This window comes from Elgaria multicarinata, chromosome 22 (genome assembly GCF_023053635.1).
Source record: "Elgaria multicarinata webbii isolate HBS135686 ecotype San Diego chromosome 22, rElgMul1.1.pri, whole genome shotgun sequence".
NCBI lineage: Eukaryota > Metazoa > Chordata > Lepidosauria > Squamata > Anguidae > Elgaria > Elgaria multicarinata.
This window is the reverse complement of record NC_086192.1, coordinates 14,545,219-14,572,427: the sequence shown is the minus strand read 5'-3', so window position 1 is coordinate 14,572,427 and position 27,209 is coordinate 14,545,219. Positions and strand designations below refer to the sequence as shown.

Genomic DNA, 27,209 nt, shown 5'->3' with positions numbered 1-27,209 from the left:
CGGAGGAAGTGCGGGCGGCGGCGGCGGGGCGGAGGCCGCGGCGAGGGGCACCTTCTTCGGCGGCGAGGAGTAAGGGCACCGCGGGGGGGGGGGGCAGTGGAGGGGCTGGGCTGGGCTGGGCTGAGGGGGGTGTATGTCAGGGGAGGGGCACAATTAGGGGAGTGGGGGGTCCAGGGGCCCCGGGGGGGGAGCGAAGAGGAGGTTGGGGAGGGGACACCTGTGGTAGGGAGGGGGGCCCTGAATTGGGGGAGGGGGAGGAAGGGGAGGGCTCCCTTGTGGTGGAAGTGGACACAGGACCCCTGATGTGGGGGGAGGGGACACCTGGGGTAGGGAGGGGTCGCCTGAGGGAGGGGAGGGATGGAACTGGGGGGGGGAGGGGATCCCTGATGTGGGTGGGGGGAGGGATGGGAGTGGGGAGGGGGAGAAAAGGGAGGGCTCCCTGATGTGGGGGAGGGAAAGGAGGAAGGGAGGGGACACCTGTGGTAGGGAGGGGAGGGGTCAGGAAGGGAGGGATGGAAGTGGGGGGGAGGGGACCCCTGATGTGGGTGGGGGGAAGGAAGGAAGTGGGGGAGGAGAAGGAGGAAGGGGAGGGCTCCCCTGTGGTGGAGGTGGACACAGGACCCCTGATGTGGGGTTGGGAAAGGAGGAGGGGAGGGGACACCTGTGGTAGGGAGGGGCTGCCTGATGGAGGGGAGGGGAGGGCTCCTCTGAATTGGGGGAGGGGACGGATGGAAGTGTGGGGGAGGGGACCCCTGATGTGGGTTGGGGGGAGAGAGGAGGAGGAAGGGGAGGGCTCAACCCCTGATGTGGGGGAGGGAAAGGGGGAGGGGACACCTGTGGTGGACTTGAGGGAGGGGAGCTCTGTGTGGTGGGAGGGGAAGCGCTGCTTCTGTGGGAGGAGAGGGAAGGGGACCCCTGAGGTGGTGGGGGGGCAGAGGAGGTCTCCCTGGACTGAGGGATTATCATAATCTTCCTTGTTGTTGCTGTTGTGCTCAGGTCGTTCCGTTCTTCTCCTGGGTGTTGTTCTTCAGAGATCCGGGTTCGGGTGGTGGGCAGAAAGTCTAGAGTCTCTAGGGCTGGGGCAGTGGCTCTGTGTATGTGGGGGGGGGGCTCCAGCTGTCGCTTTGAGGGGGAGCTGTGGGTGGGGAGGTGTCAATAGGAGGCGTATGGATGTGGGTCGAGGTAAGACATGTGGCGTAGTGGTTAGTGCCGGGCTAATTGGGACCAGGGAGGCTGGGGCTGCTGTTGCTCTCCAGAGCCACGAAGCCTTGGGGCTATCTCTCAGCCTGACCTACCTCTCAGGGTTGTTGTGAGGATAACGGGGAGAGGGCTGGGGGGGGGGGCGCCTTGAGCTCCTGGGAGGAAAGGCAGGAAAGGCACGTGACTCTCATTGTTTATTTCACTTCTAAACCGCCCAATAGCTGAAGCTCTTTGGATGATTCACCACAATTCACACACAGGGGGAAAAAACTACAAAATAAAATAAAATAATAAAACCATGTTGGGCAAAGCAGGAGTGGGGCTGGGAGTGTCTTCTGTTTTGTGAGAGCCCACCCCCACCCCGCCAATTTTGGGGTGGCGGGTGAGGAGGAAGTGTGTGTCGCTAAGAAGGGATTAGGGAGTTTTCACCGTCCCAGAGCAGAGTTTGTTGGTCTTGGTGTTGGAGGGCAGGATGAGGAGATGGTCAGTGGCCTGGGGAGGGTGGTGCTGTTGGCGTCAGGGATTTATTTGGACAGGGAGGGGCGAGAGAAGAGTACCTGCCTTGGTGGGGAGAAGCTGGCCCTTGCAGTTTTGAGCTACGGAGGAGGAGGCGTTGCATCTATGGGGCTGGCAAAAGGGGGGTCTGTGTGAAGAACGGGGTGCAGAGGTTGCTTTGAAAGGGGGCTGAGAGGGAGGTGGGGGTGGGGAGAGATTGAAGTGCGAAGAGGTTCTCTGGCCGGCTGGGGAAAGCGATTCAAAGAGCACTTGGCCAGGAACGGGGAGGTTTTGTCCCTTGGTGCAAACAAAATACAAACTAAAATAAACTAAAACAGCTCCAGTCTGTTTCCGGGCACAATTCAAAGTGCTGGTTATGACCTATAAAGCCTTATATGGCTCAGGTCCAGGTTATTTGAAAGCACGTATTCTCCCTTATGAACCTGCCCGTGCTTTGAGATCTTCTGGAGAGGCCCTTCCTTCAGTCCCGCCATCTTCACGGGCGTGCTTGGTGGGAACACGGGACAGGGCCTTCTCGGTGGCTGCTCCGGTGCTCTGGAACTCTCTTCCCTGGCTCCCTCCTTGATGGGCTTTCGGAAGCAGGCAAAACCTTCTTTGTTCCTACAGGCCTTTGGAGAATAGTCTGGCCCTCCATCTATTTTAAGGTCTTGTAAAATTGTCCTGTGTTTTAAACGTTTAATGGTTTAATATTGTAATTTTTTTGGTACATTTCTTTTACTAGGTTTAAAATGTAGGTTTTTTTCAATTTTGTAAGGCCGCCTTGAGGCCCAGTATTGGGCAAAAGGCGGGATACAAATAAATAAATAATTAAATAAATAATAACAACAACCACCCAACCACAGCCTGCCAACTCCATTTTCTTACTGGGCAGTGGGTATAGTCAGGTACTTGACTGTACAGTGCTGAAATAAAATTTGCTGTGTGTAAGAATGAGCCTCAAGTTGCAGGTTTGCCTTGTCTTGCCGCCTTTGGGTGATTTAAAATGTCCCAGGTTTGCTGTTTGCGTGTGTCAAGGCTCGCGGTTCAGAAGCGCGCTTGCTCAGGGGCACGTCCCACTGATCCCGGCGGCACTTACTTCCGAGTAAAGAGGCTTGTTTAGCAGCTGTAGCAATTAACGTCTGAAGGAAATGCCGCTCCCTGCTTCTGTTTCGACAGCAAATTGGGGAATAAGGTTTTACTTCTTCAGAGTGAAAGTAGATCAATGTGCCCTGGTATCAGGAAGTAGGTGTCTCTTAAAAGAGTGTCAGCAGTGAGCCAGGCCTTTGTGAGTACTCAAGGGCTGGAAACATACACTCATATTGCACTGTCCTTGGTTGGATATGTTTAAGTACAAATAGGAGCTTAGAGGAGTATCTGTGTTGGTTAACTTCAGCATCCCCCAACTTGGTGGCCCTCAGATGTTTGGGACTTCAGCTCCCATCAGCCCCAGACAGCATGGGCAATGGTCTGGAATGCTGGGGGTTGTAGTCGAAAACATCTGGAGGGTAAGGTCATCTATGCACTCTCCAGGTTCTAGCAGATAATTTGTTTTTAGCTGTGTATATTTACTGTTTTATACTGTATGTTTTTATCTGTACGCCGCCCTGAGATCTTAGTGATATAGGGCGGGATATAAATGTTATTAATAAATAAATAAATCTCCGAGATCCTGTAAAGTCTCGCTTCTGTTACGGTGGCGTTAACCAGGCTGAGGATCTTCCTCGCTCTCTGTTTAGTTTCCTGCTGACACTCTCTGTGTTTTAAAAAAAAAATGTTTTGAGGAGCTATGAGCGTTGGGCTACCTTTCAAAAAGCCGCGGTGCGCCGTAACATTTGAGATAACTTGTGAAATGGCTTTATTCTCCCGGCACCGGCAAAACCTCATGTTCAGGGTTCACCGCCTTGGGATACATTGTGCTGTAGAGATCTCTCACATTTTCTGGTTTTAAAACCGTCGAGCTGGTCTGTAGCCACCGCTCGGTGCTCGGTGCTGTCTTGTGGTCAATGGGCAAAGCAAAAGGAGCAGTAATCGTGCGACGTCTCTCCTTAAGTCCCTGCACCGGTTTCTTATCTGCTCCTGGATCCAGCATCATAAGGTGCTTTTCTGGCCTTCAAAGCCCTCGTGGCCTAGTCCCCTTATCTGTCTCTGCCCTTACGCAGATGAATTCCTGCCTGCGGTCTGTAGCTGCTGCACCAGCCCCCGCTGTTCAAAGGCAGCCTCTCCTTCCGCCCCCCCAGAAGACTCCTATGGCTCAGTATTTCTCCCGTACCGCCCCGTATTTCTTGGCACTGCCTTCCAGAGTGCCCCCTCTCCATAGCCATCTTCAAAACCCACCTTTTCCACGAAGTTTATTGCCCAGCCCCCTCGGTTCCCATGCCCTGCTGTATCTGAGTCTGTAAGAAGCCTAAGCACACGTAACTGAAACAATCAGACACGTTCCTTTTCACTTCACCCCGGCCTCCCCTTCTTCTCTGGTTTCCTCTGTGTTGGGAGTTCAGATTGTAAGCTCCCTGGGGCAGGGGCTTGGCCTCTTGTCCCTTGGTCAAACAGCGTGCACACTGATGGCTCTATCTTGGTACCTTCCCCAACGCGGCGCCTAGGTGTGTTGGACTGCAATTCCCATCATTCCCCCAGCCAGCATGGGGTGCTGGGAGTTGTAGTCCAACTTACCTGGACAACACCAGGCTGCTCTCTCTAAGTAAAATCGATATTGCACTTGGTCTCAGAGATGGCATGCATATCCCTCTCCTCTTCTGTTAAATCGTGTGCCCTTGAAAAGTTTGGGTCTGAACTTTGAAAAGTCTGCATGCATTTTGCTCTCAAGAAGTATATGCAAGGGGCAAAGATGTTTCATGCCCTGACGGAAATGCTTTTACATTTTTGGAGTTTGGTGCTAAGTTAGCGCACAGGTGTGTGTTTTTTAATCTTTGGGACTCGACCTGTTTTCAACTGGGTGTTAAAGTACACTTGGCGCAATGTTGACATGGGCTTCGCCCTCAGCTGCGCGTCGAAGTTACACAACGCCTTCCTCCTTCCTTGTGCTCCTGTGTAACGCAAATACGGAAGGAGGGGAAATCGTTCTTGGGTTTCAGCCTGCTCTTTAGCTGGGTCGTGGACTGGAAAATACGGTGTTTGTTTACTTGGGGCTCTCTGCCGCGGCCTGGAAGACAATGGTGCATTGCCAAGCTCCCAACTAAGGTCAGAATTTTTCCTTGAGATAAACCAGTCTAGTTGCCTGTTGATTTTGTCGGGAGATGTAGCTTGTATGTCGTAAGAGGAAAACTCAGGCGTATTGGAAGCTCAGCTGCCTTCTACTGAAGCAAGACCCTTGGTCCCCCTAGCTCAGTATTGTTGACACTGACTGGCAGCAGCGGCTCTCCAGGGTTTCAGGAGAGAGTTTCCCATAGCCCTACCCGGCAGGGCACCTCCCACTGAGCCACTGCCCTTGGCCAAAGGAGTACTCCGTGATTTGCGCGCTGCTCTTAGTAGCAATTAGATCTTAATGGAGCGTGGGCTGTGTTGCACGGTGGCGTGTGTGGCGGTGGGTAATTGAGTTGCTTGGGAAAGGCCGGCCAAGGAGTCTTGTTGTATCTGTAATCGCTGGGCTGTCAAAAGTTTTCCGCCTCTGGGGGTAGAACATCGTGATCCCGTACAGCCGAAGGGGCTCCCTGTAAGATAAAGAGCGCTGCGGCAAGGAGAAGACAGTTCCTACTTGGTTGTTGCGCTTTGATTTGGCATCTCTAAACGGTAGGGTTTTGAAAACATTTCAAAACGGCGTTGTCTTTGGAGGCCAAGTGCGTGGAACTGATACTGCAATCGTTCGCCATGTATAGAACTCCAGCTGCATACGGCATCGTAGAAAACATAGAGGTTCTGTTTTGCACACAGTTCTAACCCATGGTTTATTTAACTCATGATTAACGCGTGGTTTGTCTGGCAGACGATCGAACAAACGGTATTCTCAATCTCTTCTCCTTTGCCTGCTCCCTTCCTGTATCCCAAATGCATTTGCGATGCTGTGGTACTGGCATGAAGCCTTGTGAACCAACCCATGAACAACCCACGGTCCTGGGTTCACATGTAACAACAACCTATAGTTTAAATAACCCCCCCCCAGAGTTCACAACCCAACAACAAACAATGGCTTCCCCTTTCTGCGTTGTTTCTGGTTAACACAGCATGGTTTGTTAGTGCAGCTGGGTTCGCACATCATGACAACCCACAGTTTAAGAACACCGTGGGTTAAATAAACCATGGGTTAGTGTTATATGTGAACCAGGTCAGTGCCTTACAATTCGTATTAGACTGCTGTGTTCTCAAATGTCTGGAACTTGTCAGCGGCTTCTAAACTTAGCCATCTAAACTCCACTTAACCAAGATGTTAGATGGGATGGATTTTGTTGGGCTGGAATAGTTCCAGATGCCTACGATCCTAAAAAGAAAATTGATGTTCCTAAAATTCACACACGCAGAGACAGTTATAGTGGTCATGTGCACATTTGAAATACATTTGTAGTCTTGAACATGGGGATGGTGCGTGTATCTGATGTTAAGTAACGAGAAGGTATCGGGTTCAAAAGTAGAGAACATCTAATTGTTAACAAATGTGTCTGAACTGTAGAAGATCTTGGCAAAGGTATGCTAGTTTTCCTCCTTTATTCCTAGGTAAGGTATTGATCTGACCGCTTTTGTTGCTGGGAACCGAAAGCAAGAAACGTGAAGTAAATAAATGGGATCTGCCACAAAACGTTGCGGTGTGGAATGTCCTGTTCCGACTTCCAAACAGCCATGCTCCCTCTCCCGGGATACTTGGATGGAGAATCCTAGAATAGTAGAGTTGGAAGGGACCCATAAGGCCATCAAGTCCAACCCCCTGCTCAATGCAGGAATCCACCTCAAAGCATCCTTGACAGAGGGTTGTCCAGCTGCCTCTTGAAGGCCTCCAGTGTGGGAGAGCCCACGAACCCACGACCTCCCTAGGTCATGGGTTCCATGTTTTCCTCAAATCTTTCAGGTCAGATACTTGTAGATATTTTATTTTATTTTTTGCTCTGTTTAGTAAATGCAAGTTAAATAAACGTCCTGAACTAGATCATTCTCTAGGGCAGGAGTGAGTGTCTTCTGGCTCTGTAGATATTTTGTCCTACAACTGCTATCAGCCCCACATGTTGGCTAGGCCTGAAGTTGCCTATCTGAGCTCTAGGGCATCAGGAAATTTCCTGGTGCATTCTTCCAGGTCTGAAATCCCCTACCCCTTTGCCCCCAAAGAGTCTAACACAGCCTTCCTCAACCTGGGGCGCTCCAGATGTGTTGGACTGCATCTCCCAGAATGCCCCAGCCAGCTGGCTGGGGCATTCTGGGAGTTGTAGTCCAACACATCTGGAGCGCCCCAGGTTGAGGAAGGCTGGTCTAACAGTTCTCATGCAAATAGCCCGGCTATTAACAGGTTGAAGGCTCTGGCCAGGTATTCTCTCAGGGCAACCACATTGATAGTTCTTCTCGTAGCAAAAGGAACAATGATAAAAATTAGTAGCCTGGTCTCATTCTCTGACTCCAGAGGCATCAAATGTGTGTGGTGCCGCCAAAATAAATTGGCTCCATAAAAGTGGTTCCCCTGTGTGTGTCCGTTTCTGCACCCTTCTAATGATGAGTCTGCTCAAAACATGTAATTTAGATGAGCAGATAAAAGGGTAGACAAGAAAATAACGCAGTCCCAAATTAGGAGGCGTCTCTGTAATTTTATCTCATCCGATGCCCCTGCTTCCAGCTGCATTGCAAACCACACCTGAACTGTAAACTGTAAGGTATGAAGCAGGTATCACAACATCCCTGGGGCTTTTTTTAAAAAAATCATGTATATCCCACCTTTTTTCCTCCAAGGAACCCAAGGCAGCATACATAATCCTCTTCCTCCTCTTCATTTTATCCTCACAACAACAACCCTGTGAGGTGGGGGTTGAGCTGAGAAGTCTGTGACTGGCCCAAAGTCACCCACTGGGTTTCCATGCCTGAGTTGGGACTAGAACCTGGATCTCTCAGCTCCCAGTCTGACATTTCAGCCACTACACCACACTGGCTTTGCGTACATACGTGGTCCGTTTACATGGGGTGAAGATGTAGCACCTTAATTATTCTAAGCCCTGAATTATTTTTGCAAATTGGTGTGTGTGTGTGTGTGTGAGAGAGAGAGAGAGAGAGAGAGAGAGAGAGAGAGAATCAGGATGAAATGAGTTGAAGGGGAAAGGGGGGACTGATTGTTGATCTTAGGCGTGCTTACTTGGGAGTCAGTCACACTAAGTTCAATGGAATTTCCTTTAGAATTGCACCTTAGTGAGAGATGTTAAGGAAAGGATTAATGAGTCTCCCCCCCCTCTTCCCCCATTGGAGACTAACAGCCTAGTTGGTGGCTTTAGATAGCTCTTATTTCATAGAATCATAGAATAGTATTTTTTATTTATTTTATTTATTTAATTACATTTATATACCGCCCCACAGCCGAAGCTCTCTGGGCGGATGGAGAGTTGGAAGGGGCCTATAAGGCCATCGCGTCCAACCCCCAGAGCTAAGGGACTAAGTCTCGGGAGAGACATTTCAGTGTTTTACATTGGGAGGAAAAACTGCCCCGAAGCCCGGACGCCACTGAACGATGGGTGGTTAGAGGCCACGGGATGGGGCATCCGTGGATTTGCACCCCTGGATAACTACAGCTGAGTTACGATCCTCTCGGTGTGGATTTTTGCCTTGTCCCCACGACTTGAGAGGACCCCTCTCTTACCAGCAGCAGCCTGAAAACCATGCCTCCCTTTCTTCGCGGAGACGTCATCGCCAGCTGCCTGGTTGCGCTTGCGCTCCCCTTCGCCTTCTGCGATTCTGTGCTCTTGCATCACGCCTCCCATGTGCACCCTTAATCCCCGGAGCCTCTTTGCTCCTCAGGTAGCCGTGGCTCGGGCAACCGGCGGCGCTCTGGCATTCCGAGGGTGGGAGGGGCAGGTGTCACCAGTTCGGGCTACAGCTGACGTCCGTGCTGAGTCGGGCCGGTGATCCATTTAGCCCAGTATCACCTACCTACTGACTGGCGTCGGCGCTCCGGTTTTTCCCAGCCCCTGCCTGGAGAGGCCGTGAGTGAGCGAAACGGCCGTTCCCTCACCCGTCGGCCCTGCATCAGGTAAATTGGACTCCAGCTACATGGGACGCCGGCTCTCACTCTGTGATGAGAGCTGTCGTCCACAATATAGACACGTGGGAGTCCAGCGTCTCTATAGGGCACCCGGCGGAGGAAAGCTGCCGTACAGAATTCCTACGCCTTGACGGTTAATCTAGTTTAGAGAATTAGGAAGGCTTGGGCATTGAGCCGGACGTGTAAGCACGCCAGTTGATTGTTCCTTAATGGGAGGAAGCGTGCGTGCGTGTGTTTGGAGAGATCCCTAATGCTAAACGCACGGCCTTGGCCGGCTCGCTGCAGATGTCTCCGACGATCAGCTTGGCTAATGAATGCAACAGATGGGGTGGTGGCGAAGAAACGCCGGGGCCCGTGTACGGTCCGGGCGCGAAAAGAATGCCTCGATTGTATCTGGTTGCAGCGCATTCTGAAAGGCCGCTTCTGTAACCGCTAGAGCAGGTGTGCACAGGGCTGTTTATCTTACGGCCAGCGGCACAGACGGTTTGGGGAACTGTTGCGTGTCAAGGTGCCGTGTTGAATGCCCCTTTGGGTCGGCTTCAGAACGGGCCGTCTTGGCAAGGCCGGCTTTTGGAGGCGTTTGCGAAGTACTCAGATCCAGTAACTGGATAGACATGCCTTTATTTTAGTCAGAGTATTTTTCTTTCTGCTCCTCAGCCCACTCCTCAGCACTGCCTTACGTATCATCACTAAAACGAGGCACTCCCTGGCCCACAGGCTTACAATCAACAGGACACTTTGTGCTTTTAACCTGTTGGTTGTCTTACTATGGTTTTAATTTTTGTGAACCGCCCAGAGAGCTTCAGCTGTTGGGTGGTATAGAAATGTAATAAATAAATAAATAAATAGGACACGACACACAAGGAAAAAGGAATGGGGAGGGAAGAGGAAAACACAGAGCTGCTTCTCACAGTACAGTTCTAAGGTGTGTTTGTAGGATATCCTGCATGCGGCACCTGAAATTGTATCATGTAAATACTGGTCTATCTGGTCCTCATCCCACAGTGGCTGGCCAGAAGTTCCAGGAAGGAAGCCCACCAGCCGCACGTGAAAGTAACCGATCCCTCACGTTGCATGTCCCCAGGATCTGATGTTGAGGTATATTGCTTCTGAATGTGGAGGCTCTATTTCTTCGTTCTCACTGTTAACAGTTGCGATAGTAAGATGTGTTTGGCACGAGTTTATGTGACTGGGGTCGGATAAATTCCTGGAGGAGATAGCTACTAGTCCAGACTGGCTCTGTGCTACCTGCAGTATCAGAGGCAGAAAGCCTATGTGCACCAGTTGCTGGGGAACATGGGCAGGAGGGTGTTGTTGCACCTTGTCCTGCTTGTGGGTCCCTTGTCAACAGAATGCTGGACGAGATGGACCTTTAGTCTGACCCAGCAGGGCTCTTCTGATGTTCTACTTCCTGTCATAGTTGCCCACCTGGTGAAAAATGGCTGGGGAGGCGATTGGTGGGGAGAAGGGAAGACACTGACAAAGTCCAGGTGGGGAGAAGGGAAGAAAGACGTGGACAAAGTCCAGGTGGGGAGAAGAGAAGAAAGACATGGACAAAGTCCAGGTGGGGAGAAGGGAAGAAAGACATGGACAAAGTCCAGCTTTCTCCTCCTTGCTTCCATCCATCCAAGTCTGTTGCTGACCCTTCTTTATAGGGCATCTGATACAGTAGTCCAGCCTTCCCTGTTGGCCATGCTGGTTGGGCCTGATGGGAATCGAAGTCCAAGCCATCTAGAGGGTACCAAGTTGGGGAAGGTTGGGCTACTGTTCTCCTGGGGTGGGAGGTCCCAGGCCGGGGGAGTTAAGAAACCTGGAATTTTACGGTGTATAAAGGAACCAGTGACGCATATTCCCCCCCCCACTCTCTGCGTGCCCTCCCTTTTATGGCCAGTTGTTCTCCTGTCCCATGGTTCTGTTTCATATCCACTTGCATAAACCGGAGCCTTTACTAGCACATCATGTTCTAGTTGGCAAAGGACTCTTCTAGAGAGCGAGCTTTTTTAGAGGAGAACGTATGAGGAGTAGAAGCAGGCGCTTCTGTACGCCGAACGGCCCTGCTTTAGTTTCTGGGGGGGGTGCAGTAGAAATGGGCTTATACGAAGACCACTGGGACTGTTCAGACGACACGCTAAGCCATGGTTAGTCTGCCAACCCTTGTGCAGCAAGTGGTTTTTGAGCATGTTTAAACCGTGGTTATGCTGCCGCCATGGTGAGGAATGGTTCACGCGACACGCTGAGCCATCACGGTTAGTTCAAAATGCTTAACCACCCTGGCTTTGCAGGTTGTCTGAACAGACCCTTTCTATCTATCGATCTACATAGAATATTTTGTTACTAGCTGTACCCGGCGTAACATACTCCCATTTTAGCATATCTTAAAGTTTATTAATTAAATATCATCGCGGGGGCGCGGGCTGCTTGGAGGCTGCCGATACAGCGCCGTTTGGCAGACCTGGGGGGCAGGGAGGAGGGGGAACGGGTGTCCCCCTCTCCCCAGGGTTCCTGTCGGCCTTGGGCCGCCCTCCCAGCTCGCATGAGATTAGGCCGGGGCCTGGGCTTGCAGCAGGTGAGCGGCCTCGCACCCGGCCGTGCCTCACTCATGCTCCGGACTGTGGTGCTGCCCCCTTCGTGGGGGGGGGGAGCGAAGAGGCAGAAAGGGGGGCAGGATTACCTTGGAAAGCCCGGAGGAGTCGGGCAAGGGGCTTAGCGACCTGTATCAGCTGACGTTAGACGTTGTTACTGTTGCTTAGCAACCTGTGTCAGCTGAAGCCCGTACGGAAACATGCCTAAGCGTTTTATATATATAGATGTTTTAGTTATCTTTTGAGAATGATTTGTGCCTTCAAACTACTTGCCCAGGAGGGATTGCTCCTTGCCTTGGGTGAGTGGCTAGCTGCTGGGCTGAGTTGAACGAGGAGCCTCCAGGCATCTGTGTTGTTTTTTCCTGAACTTCTCGGGCCTCTGCACTGGGCTCCTGGCTAGTTCTCGGAGCCGTTTCTGGCCTGACTGCCAGCTTCCTGTGCCGTGCTGCGTGAGTCACTTGACCTTTTGTCCAGTGAGGTTTGCCAGCTGCAAATATTTCCTGAATCCTGGGTAGCAAAAGAGCAGCCACGGCCTTAACTTCCTCTTGGGCCTGGCGCTTCACTGACTCTCCGCCTAACCTACCTCTCAGGGTTGTTGTGAACATAAAATGGGGAGGCGGAAGAGGAGGACCCACGGAAGCCGCCTTGGGTTTCTTGCAAAGGGGAGTGGGAAAGGAGGGATGTAAATGTAATAATAAATTAAATAAACAATAAATAGAATAAAGAGGCGTCAGCCAGTGGAAACTCAACATACCTTTCCCCCGAAGCATTTGTCTCTCTCTGGCTGCCCTGACAGCCCCGCGTACACAAACATCTGCATTGCGTCGTTGTTAACAGGCGGCTTTTGGACTGGCATCCAGAGTGGCCCGGGGATGCCAAACAGATGGTCAACCTTACAATGGGTCGCAGGGTGCGTATGTACCTGCCCAGACCTTAAGATCATCTTCAGGGGTCCTTCTCCGTGAGCCCCTGCCAAAGGAAGTGAGGCAGGTGGCTACTAGGAGCAGGGCCTTCTCTGCTGTGGCACCCCGGTTGTGGAATGAGCTCCCCAGAGAGGTCTGCCTGGCGCCTACAGTGTATTCCTTCCATCGTCAGCTGAAGACCTTTTTATTCTCTCAGTATTTCAACACTTAATTTTAACTTAAATTTAAATTTTACTGTTCTAACTCTGTATTTTAATCTTATATCAATTTCGCTGCGTGGTTTTATCCTGGTTGTGCTTTTGATACTGTATTTTGTATTTGTGCTTTTAACCTGTTGGTTGTTTTATTATGGTTTTAATTTCTTGTGAACCGCCCAGAGAGCTTCAGCTATTGGGCGGTATAAAAATGTTTTTTTTAAAAAAAACAGCACTTTTGGGGGGAGGCCAATGGGGCACCATAGAGGCTTACTGGGGCAGTAGTGACATCTCCCAAAAGAGAGTGCAGGTGAGGGTGTCTGCCTTTGGGGTGGTGGCAGGAAGTGCCTCACCTTAAGAGGCTGGGCCGTTCTTTCCGGATGGATGGATGCTCAAGAGGACCGACCCCATAGCAGGGGCAGGGTGGCAGGTGGACAAGCAGAGACTGGAGCAGGTAAGCAGAAGTGGTTTCAGGTCCATAAAGGCAGAGTTTGCAGGGTGGGAGCTTGAAAGGAAGGGGCATGTGCAGAGTGGCACCAACTGGACAGAGCAGCATATTTTACTCTTTATTTTAAATAAATTGACAGAAGTAATATGGAATCCCCCCCCGCGCCCCCCTTAATTCTAGCACCTTCTGTGGAATCATTTTGTGTGAACGTAAGAGCCCTGCTGGGTCAGACCGGGGGCCTACCTCATCCGGCATGGTGTTCAAACAGTGGCCAGACAGCTGTCGATCAGGGCCCACAAGCAGGACACGGGTGCAACAGCACCTCCCCACCCATGTTCCCCAGCAACTGGGGTACCTAGGCTTCCTGCCTCTGATACTGGAGGTTGCGTATAGCCGTCAGGACGAGTAGCCGTTGATGGACTTACCCTCTGTGAGGACTAGGACCCATGGATAACCTTATCCTCCATCGAGGACAGATAACGTGTGTTTGTACAAAAAAGGGAGCTGTCGTGGGCGGGTTCACACGCTGCCCGCTTTCGAGGCGTGCACAGCAGCGTGTGAAGGCAAGAAGCGGTGCGTTTGCAGGCAACGCTGTCCTGTAACAGCAAGCTCCCAGTTGATGACACACCTGGGTTGCCAGTTCAGCCTTCCCCAACCTGGCGCCTTCCAGATGTGTCGGAGTGCGACTCTCAATGCTCCCTCCCTCCCTGCACATCTGGAGGGCACCCGGTCAGGAAGGCTTGGTGTTGTGCTTTGCTGCGACGGAGGCAGGGCGTCTTAACCCCCCAGGTACTCACTGGAGCTGGGCCTCGGAGGTCCCTAGTTCTAGGCGTTCCTCTTCCCTATCTGAGCAAAGCGGGCTCTCTCGCTTTGTCATCCGGAGCACTCCTGCACCCATAGTGAGGCCAGGCAGCGGCCTGCCGTCCCGTTCTCAGACCTATCCAGGAGTCTCTCCACTTCCTCGTGTCCGGTGGATCCTCCAAGTCTTCCATTCTCTTTCATTGCTCCTGGTGGGATTGATGGAAGCAATGTGGCACCGCCATTTATAGTCACCCCCACACACCAGTGAACCATAGGAAGCAACTGTCTCTGCCGTAGAACTTGCCTGTCGGCGTCTCTCTCGCCGGTTTATCCTTCATGAGCAAGCATTGGGCAGCCGTCCAGTTGATGAGACCATTGGAGCGAGGGCTGACACAGCCGTGATGCTCCCAGGGTGGGTGGGGTGGTGGTGGCAGGCCTCCGTAGGTCTCAACGGAGCTCCCTTGCCTTTGCCTTGCCCAAAGGGGGACACGGATCCCCAAACCTTCCCCGTAACTCTTGCGGCCTGTGAGGGCCGCTGGATAGCTTCACCACCCTGCCTTTAAACATGTCACCATCATGATCGGGTAGGAGGCTTGGCTGTCATCCACTGATGCAGTCCAGATGATAGGATGGCATTTTGCATGGTGAGCTCATAGCTGTGGTGGGACTTGAACCGGGAACCTTTGAATCCATTGCTCAAATCCTTACCCTTTTCGCTATGTAGCTGCGAGACTAAATGGACCCTGTCTGTTGGCCTGTATCTGTTGCTTCTGGAATCATTTTAGATAAATATTGTACATAAATAAACGCACTCCTGGAGGTGGCCACGTCACCCTCCTTGCCCAAGAGACCTGGGAGATCACCCACCCTTGCAAATTACATATTTGGACATCGCGCATCCAGTTCTTCCTCTAGTCCAGGCAATTTGTAGCCCGAGAACTTTTTGCTCCCATTATCATAGCTGATGAAGGAACGATTTGCTTATTTATTATGGTCACAGACCAATAATATTTGAAATGCAAAGAACAATTACAGCTAAGTAAGAACAAATAGATTTAAAAAGGAGGGTTTGAAATGAGGCCAACATACTTTTCCTCCTCATTTGCATTGAAATTAAAAGAAAGAAAGAAATTGCAACCCTTTTCAGTAATATAGGATGAATCATCCCTTAAGCCGAGCAGTAACAGACCGTCAGAAGAGCTTCCCAGGAGAATTCTTAGCAGAGGAAGAATCCGCCTCTCTGCGGTCTTTGTACAAATTATAATACCGGAGTACATGATCAACAGGCCATGCGGGCTGGGTATGGTGGGACTTGCAATCCAACTATCTGGAGGGCACCAGGTTGGGGAACGCTGCTCTATTACTCCAAGGTCGCGGTTTTAAGGCAAGCGTTAAAATCAAGCATTTTCTGTTCTCTGGATCTTCCCCAAAGCAAATAAATAAATATGCGGAAAGGGAAACCTGAAAAGAGACAAAAGGGGCGAGATTTGGAGGAGGAGGAGGAGGAGGAGAGACACTGCGGAATGGGGTGAAGGAAGGCATGTGTAGGAAAGGACAAAGAAGAGGACGAGGCGATTGGGTCCACAGGACGTTCTAACTCACCCTCAGTGGTTGAAAGTGGGTTGTTGGTTGAACCGTGGGTTAGCGTGCTGTCCGGTGGCTGGTTCGAGAGAAAAAATAAGCCACCCTGCGGAAAAAGTCCGGGGTTCGGACAACACGCTAACCCCCATGGTTCAACAGCAACAATCCGCACCCAACCAGCGAGTGTGGGTTAGCATGTTTGTGTGAATGCTTGCGTTTGCCGAAAGGCATTCACAACTCTTGAAGGACCGCAGGGCCCCCGGCTTGCCTGCAGAAGAGGTCCCAGGTCCGACCCCCAGGGTCTCCGGGTAGGAAAGACTCCTGCCTGGAACCCGGGGAGACTCTGTACAAGGCAGCTCCTTACGAGACTGGATTTGGGATTTCCACACGACCGATCCAAGGGTTGGAAAGGCTGCCCAGGGCCAAACGTGCTTCAGTTTCAGCCTCCGGAGTGTGGGTGAAGAGTCCTGTTCGCCCGTCCTTCCTTTCTTTGCCAACGAATTTATTTATCTATTTATTAATTAATTACGTTTTTATACCGGCCAATAGCCGAAGCTCTCTGGGCGGTTCACAAACATTAAAACCATAATAAAACAACCAACAGGTTAAAAGCACAAATACAAAATACAGTATCAAAAGCACAACCAGGATAAAAACCACGCAGCGAAATTGATATAAGATTAAAATACAGAGTTAGAACAGTAAAATTTCAATTTAAGTTGAAATTAAGTGTTAAAATACTGAGAGAATAAAAAAGTCCTCAGCTGGCGACGAAAGGAGTACAGTGTAGGTGCCAGGCGGACCTCTCTGGGGAGCTCATTCCACAACCGGGGTGCCACAGCGGAGAAGGCCCTGCTCCTAGTAGCCACCTGCCTCACTTCCTTTGGCTTGTTGCGAGGATAAAATGGGACGCCCGCGCTCCAAACCGAAGGGCCGTGAAGCCGCTTGCATCCTCCGTCTACTGGACTGACTTTGGCGATATTTGTCGTGTTCCCACCCCCCCACCCCCCTGCAGTTATCATGTGGGCAGCATGTTGCAACTGGTTTTGCCTGAACGGACAGCCTGAGGAGATACAGCACCGGCCGCAGCCGGGGGGGCGGGCGTACGCCAATGCCGGCTACAGCGCCTTCCCTTCTCCCACCGCTTCTGAGCAGAACTGCAAAGCCTGTGGGGCCCGTTTTGGCAACTCTTCCTTGAAGGTGAGTGGCGGCCTTTCCTAAGGGCTTAATCACCGGGAGGAAGAGGGTTAAGAATATGGAATGATGCTAGAACGTATTTATTTATTATATTTATAGACTGCCCCACAGCCGAAGCTCTCTGGGCGGATTACAACAGTTAAAAACAGTGAACATTAAAAAGCATACAAGATTTAAAAAAACATCAGAAACATAAAAACAACAGTATCCATTTAAAATCAACAATTCTGGGGTCCATTAAAAACAAACTTAACGTTGTTAAATGCTGTTAAAATGCCTGGGAGAAGAGAAAAGTCTTGACCTGGCGCCGAAAAGATAACAATGTTGGCGCTAGGCGAGCCTCGTCGGGGAGATCGTTCCACAGTCGGGGGGCCACCACTGAAAAGGCCCTCTCCCATGTTGCCATCCTCCGAGCTTCCCTCGGAGGAGGACCTTAGATGTTGAGCGCAGTGAGCAGGTAGGTTCATGTCGGGAGAGGCGTTCCGTCAGGTATCGCGGTCCCAAGCCATGTAGGGCTTTATAGGTTAAAACCAGCACCTTGAATTGGGCTCGGAAGCATATAGGCAGCCATTGCAAGCAGGCCAGAATCGGTGTTATATGCTCAAACCTCCCTGTTCCAGCTATCAATCTGGCTGCTGCCTTTTGCACAAGCTGCAGCTTCCGAACTGTTCTCAAAGGCTGCCCCACGTAGAGGGCATTGCAGTAATCTAATTTGGAGGTTACCAGAGCGTGGACGACTGAAGCTAGGTTAGCCCTGTCCAGATCGGGGCGTAGCTGGGCCACCAACCGGAGTTGGTAGAAGGCACTCCATGCCACCGAGGCCACCTGAGTTCCGTCAAGGCGTACGCTTGTCAGGCAACTGCAAGGCAGAAGTAGAGGCTGAGCTCCAAAGCACAGATGGCGGTGGAAAGCAGAGCTTCACTTAATATCCCTCGCCGTCCTCCCTGTAGTTTTAATTTCCAAAAGCAAGAGAGAAACTTAAAACCAGGGAGTGCCAGGGAGGCGTGACCACAGACACGTTGACTGTGTTCCAGCAACATGCTAACCCACCCTCACTGGCTGAGCGTGGGTTGTTCCGAATGGTGGGTTAGCGTCTTGTCTGAACACAGCCAGGGTGTCTTGTTAACCATGCAGGGTGGCTCATTTCCTCGCACGAGCCACGTTGAGAAGCCGCGGTTTGTCACTGGGTGGTTCAGGGCGGTTAACACCCCAGCCTGGCCGCGTTCAGACAACACGATAACCCACCCTGCAGAAAACGCGCTTAACCCATGGTTTGGAACAAATCACACGCTCCGCCACCGAGTGTGGGTTAGCCTGTTGCGTGAACCGCCCCACTGGAGCCCGTGGGCCTTCGCCCGCCCCTTCGGAGACGGTAGGAGCAGCGGTGTGTCTTTCTCCGCCCGACGCGTCTCCCTTTCTCCCTGTTCTCCCGCGCAGCACATCTGCTTGGACTGCAAAAAGAGTTTCTGCCTGGCCTGCTCCCACCAGCCCGAGAGCGACGGCCCGTGCCTCTGCCACCTGTGCGAGCGCTTCCGCGCCACGGCCTTCCAGCGGGAGGAGTTGATCAAGATGAAGGTGAAAGACCTGCGGGACTACCTGGAGCTCCGGGACGTCTCCACGGAGCTGTGCCGCGAAAAGGACGAGCTGGTGGTGTTGATCATGGGCCAGCAGCCCGCCGGGCCCCAAGGAGAACGGACCATCCAGGTGGCCCCCTTGATGCCCGACCCCGCCGCAGAGGAGCAGTGCTCCCCTGCGCCCGCCTCGCTGGATTACCCGACGGAGCCGGGCCCGACGGAGCCGGCCTTGCAGGCGGAGCTGCAGGTATTTCGCCCGGCCCTGACGGGCAGCCGCCGTTGCGCTCGCTTGCCCTCGCTCTGGGGGGGACTCGGAGGGGCTCCCTGCTGCTGCGTTGCGGGGCTCTGCGTCCACCGGTCTGTTTGCTGCTGCTGTTCGGAGGCGGAATCTGAGAAATCCGGGTGCCTTGAGCTCGGGGGTGGGTGTGTGTGTTCCAGCCCTTTTGAGCTCTCAGCTCTTGCTGCCAGGAGAGGCATTTCAGCCTTTGAGCAAAGGGAGGACGGGCACAGAAGCCGGAGAATCCACCAATTGATCGGCCGGGTTTAAGGGAGGCCCAGGAGGGTCCGATCTAGCCTGTTGTCGTCCCCGGGGGCTACGTAGTCCTTGGCTCGGTCCCAGAGCGAGTCCCCAAGTTCCCTCTCCTGGCGACTTCACGACTCAATGGGTTCTCGTGCCAGAGAGCTGGGTGAAGGCGGCGCTGCTGCACCTGGGCCCCCAGGAAGCTAATTTTATTTTATTTAGTTACTTATTTTATTACATTTATATACCGCCCCACAGCCGAAGCTCTCTGGGCGGTTCACAAAAGCTAAAAACAGTGAACATTAAAAAGTATACAAAATTTAAAAAACATCAGAGACATAAAAAGACAACCGTATAAAAAACAGCAGCATCCATATAAAACAACAGTTCTGGCGTCCATTAAAAACAAACTTAGCGTTGGTCAGTGCTGTTAAATGCCTGGGAGAAGAGGTAAGACTTGACCTGGCGCCTGGAAGATAACGTTGGCGCCAGGCGAGCCTCATCGGGGAGATCATTCCACAGTCGAGGGGCCACCACCGAGAAGGCCCTCTCCCTTGTGGCCATCCTCCGAGCTTCCCTCGGAGTAGGCACTCGGAGGAGGACCTTAGATGTTGAGCGCAGTGAGCGGGTAGGTTCATGTCGGGAGAGGCGTTCCATCAGGTATTGCGGTCCCAAGCCATGTAGGGCTAATGCCGGTCGGCGTGGGCTAGCCCAGGCTTCCCCAACCCGGTGCTCTCCAGATGTTTTGGGGCAGCAACTGCCAGCCTTCCTGAGCATTGGCGGTGAGGGTGGGAGCTGCAGTCCGAAACACCTGGAGGGCACCAGGTTGGGGAAGGCTGGCCTGGCCCACACCAGGCTGAACAGAGCAGGTTGGGCTGCGAAAGAACCCTTCCTGGAACCCTGAAGAGCCGCTGCTGCCAGTCCGTGTTGACAACACTGGGCTGGATGAATCTATGGCCTGACTGGGTCTCTTCCTACCAACCTCTTGCCACCCCGTGGCATCGTTCCTCCTGGCTCGGCGCTTTTGCCTGCAGCCTCCCAAGGGGAAGGCAAAGACGGGGCCCCTCCTCCTGGTGCCGTGCTGGGCCGTGCTGGTCCCCCGCGCCCCCAGAGACCGGGCCCGCGCTCTTGGGCCGGCAGCCCGGCTGTGTCACAAAGAGCCGGAATCTGCCTGGTGTTCTACGTGAGGTCGGGGATGTGTCACAATGGAAAGAGAGCAGAGCTGGGGCCGGGAGAGGCACAGCGCCGTCTTCTGCAACTCCACCATGACTGGCCTGGCTCTGCTTCCTTGGAGACACCTCCCGAGGGCCACGCGACGGGAGCCCAGGCGGTCCTAACGTGGCTCAGCCGGCACGAAGGTGAGGAGCTTCGTGCACGAGCCGCTTGTCTGCCCCCGGCTGCCTCTCGCAAGAGCCCTTCGGCCTTCTCCCGCGGGGAGGGCAAGAGCGCTCCCCCCCCTCCGGGTTTCCCCGTGGGACTCAGCTCCTTCTCTCCCCCCCCCTCCAGGCAAATGGTCATGTGCTGCCGAGCCAGGACGACATGGCGGAAGTCGAAAACGCAGCGGAAACGCTGATCGAGGAGGAGACGCAGGTAGGTGCAGCCGCGGGACGCCGTCCCCAAGCAGGCGCCCTGCGGGGGTTTCGGACTGCAGCTCCCAGCATGCCACGGGCAGGGGTGTGTGTGTGTGTTGTGCAGGCATGAACCCATCCCTTGATACAATACCTCCTCCTGTCTGCCTGAACTCTGATGGCGTGAGCACAAGTCCGGTTAGCTGACTGCCGTAGCGTCATTCCTCCCCCAAAATGCATCTTGAATTGCTGCTGCCACAGCCGGCCGGCCGGCCGGGCTTCATTCTTTATTCGTTATTTTTAACGAGAGTCGGCTTGCTGAGCCTTCAAAAGCAGCGATGCGCCCGTCCGCAATCTCCATTCCGATTCATGCTTGTGCCTCCGGATGCTCGGACCTCCGGGGTCCCTCGTGTCCTTGACAAAAGGCCCTCTTGCAACCTTCCAGCTAGCTAGCGCAGCTACGGCCCCACCTGAAGAGGCGTATAAAGCCCCCTATGGCTCGGGTCCAGGTTATGTGAAAGATATGAGCCTGCCCATGCTCTGAGATCTTCTGGGGAGGCCTTTCTCTCAGTCCCGCCAACATCCCAGGCAGGCCTGACGGATACTACAGGACAGGGCCTTCTCGGCGGCTGCTCCAAGGCTCTGGAACTCCCTTCCCAGGGCAGCTAAGCTGGCTTCCTCTGTGCTACACTTTCAGAGGCAGGCGAAAACTTCATTTCAGTGGGCTTTCAGAACTAGACTGGACCTGTGTATTGGATCCCCCCCCCTCTTTTTATCCTGTTACAGTTTTTTTAATTTTTTAAACATGTTTTTAATTTTCGTGTAGGTTTAATTCGATTTTAACTTTTGTAAAATTATATTTATATGTTTTAACCTTGTAAAACCACTTTGAGTCCCAGTACTGGGGAAAAGGTGGGATATTATTATTATTATTATTTATTTATTATTATTATTATTATTATTATTACCCATATTTCTTCGATTGTAAGACGCACACTAATTTCAGTACCACCAACAGAAAAAACCAACCCCTAAGACGCACCCGCGATTCTAAGACACAGAGATGTTTATATGGGGAAGAAAGTGCGTCTTAGAATCGAAGAAATAGGGTATTATTATTATTGATGATGATGATGATGATGTAGAGCAGCCTTCCTCAACCTGGGGCGCTCCAGATGTGTTGGACTACAACTCCCAGAATGCCCCGGCTGGGGCATTCTGGGAGGTGCAGTCCAACACATCTGGAGCGCCCCAGGTTGAGGAAGGCTGATGTAGAGTAAGAGCAGGCCTTGGAGATGCTGCCGTGGGCGTCAGCCTTCACTCACGCCATGCTGGCTGGGAATGATGGGACTTGCAATCCAGCCCGCTTGGGGGAAGGCGGGGTTTTCGGCGCTGCCGTCTCACCCTCGCCCCTGTGCTCCGCTTCCAGTCCACTGACTCGGAGGACAACCTGGTGGCGGGGCGGAGGGCCTCCCTCTCTGACCTGACGAGCGTGCGAGACATCGACGCCCTCTCGGTGAGGCAGCTGAAGGAGATCCTGGCCCGGAACTTCGTCAACTACAAGGGGTGTTGCGAGAAATGGGAGCTGATGGAGAGGGTGACCCGGCTGTATAAAGAGAAGGACCTCCAGCAGATAGGTGAGCCTGGTGCTGGAGTCGGGCGGGCGAACTAGGGTGTGTCCGGGGCTCCTGCCGCTTCCTCGCCCCGTTGCCTCCCTCCTCGGAGCAGCATAGAAAAGGGCTTAAAATGTATTCCGGCACCTGCACAAGTGCGGCCTTCCGCCGCCCCCCCCTCCCACTTCTACACAAGCCTTGTTCCTGTCTTGCCAAGTCATTTTTCAGCCTCCCCCCCTTCCCTAAAGCTGCCGTTGTGGGAGGGGGAGGGAGAGCAGATGCTGACGGTTCTGTTAATTCATCTCAAGTCTCGCTGCAGATGATCCCATTAATTTCTTTCTCCCCCCCCCCTTTCTTCCCTGTTTTAGTTTCTGACACAGACGATCAAGCGGGTAAGCGCTTCCTCTTTAAGCAGAACGGCTGACTGTAGAATTCTTTTGTGTGTGTGTGTGGGTGAGATCCCCTTTTTCTTTTCTTTTTGCCTTGCTTTCACTTCTGGAAAGCTAGAAGTCGTAACTCCCCACTCTTCCCCTCTGGAAGTTGGGGCCAGGCTATGGCAGAGGTCTCTGTGTGTGTGTGTGCATGAGAGAGATGACTCTTTCCTCCCTGGCTCTTTTTGCCCATTGGAATCCACGCCCATCCTCAGAAGCTGCCATTTGCCCTCTTGGGGGGGGGGGGAAGAGACGGGCACCTGCATTTTAGCAGCAGTCGGGGCATTCCCCCCCTCTGCGGCTCCAATCAAAATCTCACCCTTCCAAGGTTTCTTTTATATTTAATGGCAGGAGTCTCAGCTGCGGACCTTAATGTCTGTTTCGGCCGTCGAAGGCTTAACCGCAGGAGGGTGGTCCAAATCCGGCGTGCCGATCATTCTGTGGTGTCCCCAACCTTCTCCCCCCCCCCCCCCGGCCCCTTCTGAAAGGTTGAAAAGCCTCCCCTTAGGCTTAAGTTTCTGGCAGGGAGAGCGTTAACGTTAAGCCAGGTGGGTGTCCATGGCCCCTCCCCCTTTGGCCTTCAAGCCCCGCCCTCCATTGGAATGCGGTCCCCCGAGCGCTTCTGGCTGAACGGGGTCCCCCACCCCTGCATTAGAGGGGATGCATTGAGAACCCGACTTGGGGTGTGTGTGTGTGTGTGTTTACAGCGAGGCCCCTTCCCTGGCGAGGGTCCGCTCTGACCGCCTTCTCTCGCCCCCCGTTCCAGCTCCGCCTGGGAACGCCCCCCTCCCCGGCTCGGAAGAGAGCCTCTGCAAGATCTGCATGGACTCCGTCATCGACTGCGTCCTGCTGGAGTGCGGCCACATGGTCACCTGCACCAAGTGCGGCAAGCGCATGAACGAGTGCCCCATCTGCCGCCAGTACGTGATCCGAGCCGTCCACGTCTTCAGGACTTAAGGGGCGCCCCGGGCGGCGCAGGTCTTTGCCTTACAAGACTCGTCCGCTGCGACACCCGGGGGGGGGGCGTTCCCAAGACGCCCGCGGGCTCCAGGCGGAGAGGCGGGACGGAGGGCTGGGCAGCGATTGGCCCTGCACCCCCCCCCCGTGCGATACTGTGCATCCCACCCCAGTGCCTGGAGAGCTGGAAGTCCTCTGTAGACCGAGAAAGCGACGCGCTCCGCCTTCCTCTTCTCCTCGCGACGGGGCCTCGAGGATCGCTGGGCTTCCCCCACCCACCCCGGCGGGCACGGAGGCTCTTCCCCTCTGGAGTGAATAAAGAAAGGTGATCTAGCGAGGACGAGGGGGGTGGCTGCTATCACTTCTCCTCCTTTCTCTTTCTCCTAAAAACTGTGAGGCCTTTTACAGGGACTGTTCATTCTTTGTCTTTGATATTTCCGGGACTTGTTCCCCATATGAAGGGTTTAAATTAATTTATTTTTTTATTTTATTTTTTTTAAAAAAACTGCGACCCCACCTGGTTTATCAGCTCGCCTTGGCGTTCGGGCCGAAAGCGCCCGTACCGCTGCCTTGTGCGGTCAGTCGGACGGCCCCGGCGGAGCGCCCGCAGGGAACGCAAGGAAGGGGCCGGTCGGTGTGGTTTCCTGCGCACGGGAACCTCCGCGCCACGTTCCTGGCTGAACGTTCCGCGCGGCTCTGCGAGTGCCGGGGCCTTTGGGGGAGTTGGGAGTATTGATTGGCCTTTTTTCTGTCGCCGGAGGCCCCCCCCCCCCCAGTTTGGGCTGGGTCTCTCTCGGGGCTCTTTGCCACGGGCCCAGTGAAGAACGCCACCCATTCTGACGTACCTTTGGCCTCCGGGCGGCCACTGAGTGGTTGCAAAGCGCTGCCTTAGATTCGGGCCCGCGGCAGACGGCCCTCTTCGCTGTTTTGTGACAACGTTGACCCGCCGGTGTCTCTTCCTGCTTACGATTTCTCACTGGGCCTGACGAGGCTTCGCACTAAGCCAGGGTTTCTCGGAAGCTTTGGCTTGTCCAACCTGCTGCCCTCCGGACCTGTTGGACGGCAACCTGCTGGCTGGGGATGCTGGGAGTCGTCATCACACCTCTCCCCGGAGGGCAGCAGGTTGAAAGAGGCTAAAGAAGCAACAGACTTTCTCCGCGCTGCATGCTGTGACACCCACATTGGCGATCCTGGTCTGTCTTCCCCAAAAGACTTCGGAGTTACAAGCCATGGTTTGTTGAGCGTACGATCCTGGCTTGTTTGGGGAGGGACGAGCTGGAATCCCTAGTCGGACAGCACCATAAAGAAACGGCCGGCGGAGAGGGCGGGCTTCGTTGGGCTCGTCCCACTGGCAGCAGGAGGGAACGACCAGCGTGGGTGCACAATGCGATGTCCGAACGGGGTCCAACCAATTGCCAGGCAGTTCCCTCCGGGGAGGCCAACGGCTGCCAAACTTGCCTTAAAGCGGGATGCGCGGGGTGGGAGACCTGGGCTCTTGGGGCCGGGGCCGCCCGTTCTCCGCAGAGATCCGCCCTTCAGCGATCCCCCACTCTGTCTCCCTCTTAGAAGGGAGTGCCCAGAGGTGACCAAAGAAGCGTCCACCCTTGCCCTGTGGGCCAAAGCCGGCCTCTTTACGAGTCGCTCCGGAGCGCCTCTCCGCTTGTTTACACATCACCTTCTCCCGGGGGTCTCTTTTGGAAACCTGCTCCTGTCGTCCTCTCCTGTGCGGTTCCGGAGCCTTCAGCACCGCGGTACGCTTCCCTTCCCGGCAGCTGCTTCCTTCACGGTCGTGTCTTAACTCTCAAGCGCACCCTCGTGGCCTTCTCCGTGGAACGCCTTTCTGTTTTTCTAAACCGCCGAATGCCCCCGCAGTGCTTGTGGCGGCCGTCAAACCTGCCGTAAACTCGTAAACGTGTGTGTGTGTGTGTGTGAGAGAGAGAGAGAAAGAGTATGTGTGTGTGTGTGTGTGAGTGTGAGAATAGTGAGATATGCTCAGGGATTATGCATAGGGCTTGGGTCAGGTGGTAGAGACGGGTCTGGCTGCTGGCCTGGGGCTGGATCCGCTAATTGAGAAAATGCAGGCCACGTTCTGGTTGTGATAGCAAGCCCTTCTCCCCCGCTTTTGATACCCACGGAGGCCCGAATTTGAGGCACCCAAAGAAAAAGCCTTTTCAAGAAATGAGTGCGCACGCCCTACGTGTGAAACCACGCCCTCTTGTCTTGCCAAAGATCTAAGCCAGCCTTCTTCCCGAACCCATTGTAAGCCTATGCGGCAGAGTCTTGCTATTTACTGTTCTACTCTGTACAGCACCATGTACATTGATGGTGCTATATAAATAAATAATAATAATAATAATAATAATAATAATAATACCTGTTGTGTTGGATTACAATCCCGTAATCCCACAGCCATCTTGGGATTTTGGGATTTGTAGTCTTAACGCAACGGGAGGCCCAACGGTTCGGGAAGAAGGCGTGGCACCGTGGGCCTGCTGGCCTGTAATGTGGCAGACTCTTCCTCCTCGTTTCGGGACAGCTTCCGTCCCAGCGCGCCTTGTTCACCCTATCTGCTGTCCACGCCTCTCGGCAGACGCCTTTTCCCTCTGCGCGCGCCTCCGACGCCTGCAGCCGTCTTGCCGCCTTCGTGGCGCGTCGGCGCGTCCCGCTGCAGAGCGGTTCCAAACCAAAGCACAACCTGACTCCGTGTATGCCCTCGTCACTCACATTCAGGAGAAGTTTTTTTAAAGAGCCTAATTTGCGCCAGGGAGGAAAACGGAGCCGCGTCTCAGCCGTGAGACGTTGCAGAAGAACGTGAAAAGTCGATCCTGAAACGATACCAAGGGTTTCAATACTCTTGACGTTCTTCCACTTTGGGGCAAGAACCGGGACGTCTTATTCGAGCCGTTTCGTATTGCTGCTCAACTTTGTCCTCCTTTTCTCGGGAAGAGCTTTTGCAGAATTCTCCAGTCGCTGAGAGTAAATAGCCCGGGTTTTATAGGGCAGACTCCCCCAACTTGGCTGGGGGATTCTGGGAGTTGTAGTCCAACGCACCTGGAGTGCACTAGGTTGGCGAAAGTTTGTCGCATCGTAACCTAGCGGGAACGTTACAGTCAAGCTGTTACCTAATTGTAGGCTGAGGAACATTTTTTTTAAACCCCCCCAGCACATATTCATCTTGGATAAGGGGAAATTACCCACAAGAAATTTGGTGGGAGGGAGGATAGGTTGGCCATTTAAGTGCAGGACTGCTCCTGTTACACCATAATCTGTAGGAAGCAAACTTGGCTCTAGAGAGAAAGGCCCTGTTCAGACCACGCACAAGCTGCAAACTCTTTGACAGCAGATGGTCAGCGAGTGTGTTTAAACCGTGGTTATGTCGCCACCACGGTTCGGAATGCATCACGCGACCCGCTCAGCCACAACGTTTAGCTCAAAGCGCTTAAACATCATGGTTTAGCGTGTTGTCCGAACAGGGCCAAAAAAGGGCTGGGCTGTGATGTGTGTGTGTGTGTGTGAGAGAGAGAATGAATGGACCATCTTCCAATCACTGGTAATTGAAGTAGCTTTGCTCCATCTCAGCAACAAGTTGCAAGATGTGAACATCATCTGGTTCTCGAATTTGGCTCCGCCGCCGTCCTGCCCAGCTCGGTTGCAAAGTTCAATGTGGTTCCGATCAGATAATAAATCTGGCAAAGTGAAACCTTCTCTACAGCCTGATGCTGGTGCATGACCGATTGGAAGTTGGTGCTGCTGCTGCACTAAAGCTGCGGAGTCTTATGTCCTTCTGAAAATGTATATTATTAGTATTTTTTATATAGCAACGTATGCCTGTTCGTTCAGCATGGAAGTAAATCCCAGCTGCGAGAAAACCGTGTGGTTTCACAGGCCTCGACTGGCACAGAGTCCTGCTTTATAATTTTATAATAAAACGGAAATGTGTTTTAAAAA

At 53.3% G+C, this 27,209-nt stretch overlaps 1 protein-coding gene across 3 annotated transcripts; it reads left to right on the top strand.

The window, feature by feature from the left end:
- Positions 1-2: 2 nt before the first annotated feature.
- Positions 3-27,209, top strand: RFFL (ring finger and FYVE like domain containing E3 ubiquitin protein ligase). Of its 3 annotated transcripts, XM_063146582.1 has the most exons (8): positions 35-69; positions 9,878-9,970; positions 16,417-16,601; positions 18,036-18,419; positions 20,199-20,282; positions 21,690-21,897; positions 22,242-22,265; positions 23,071-27,209. In XM_063146582.1, the coding sequence occupies exons 3-8, from the start codon at positions 16,422-16,424 to the stop codon at positions 23,259-23,261; spliced, it is 1,071 nt and encodes a 356-aa protein (XP_063002652.1). In that variant the 5' UTR covers positions 35-69; positions 9,878-9,970; positions 16,417-16,421; the 3' UTR covers positions 23,262-27,209. The 3 variants fall into 3 exon arrangements, with proteins under 3 accessions (XP_063002653.1, XP_063002652.1, XP_063002654.1); XM_063146583.1 differs by lacking the exon at positions 9,878-9,970 and having other exon boundaries at positions 3-69; XM_063146584.1 differs by lacking the exons at positions 35-69; positions 9,878-9,970 and adding an exon at positions 4,807-4,893.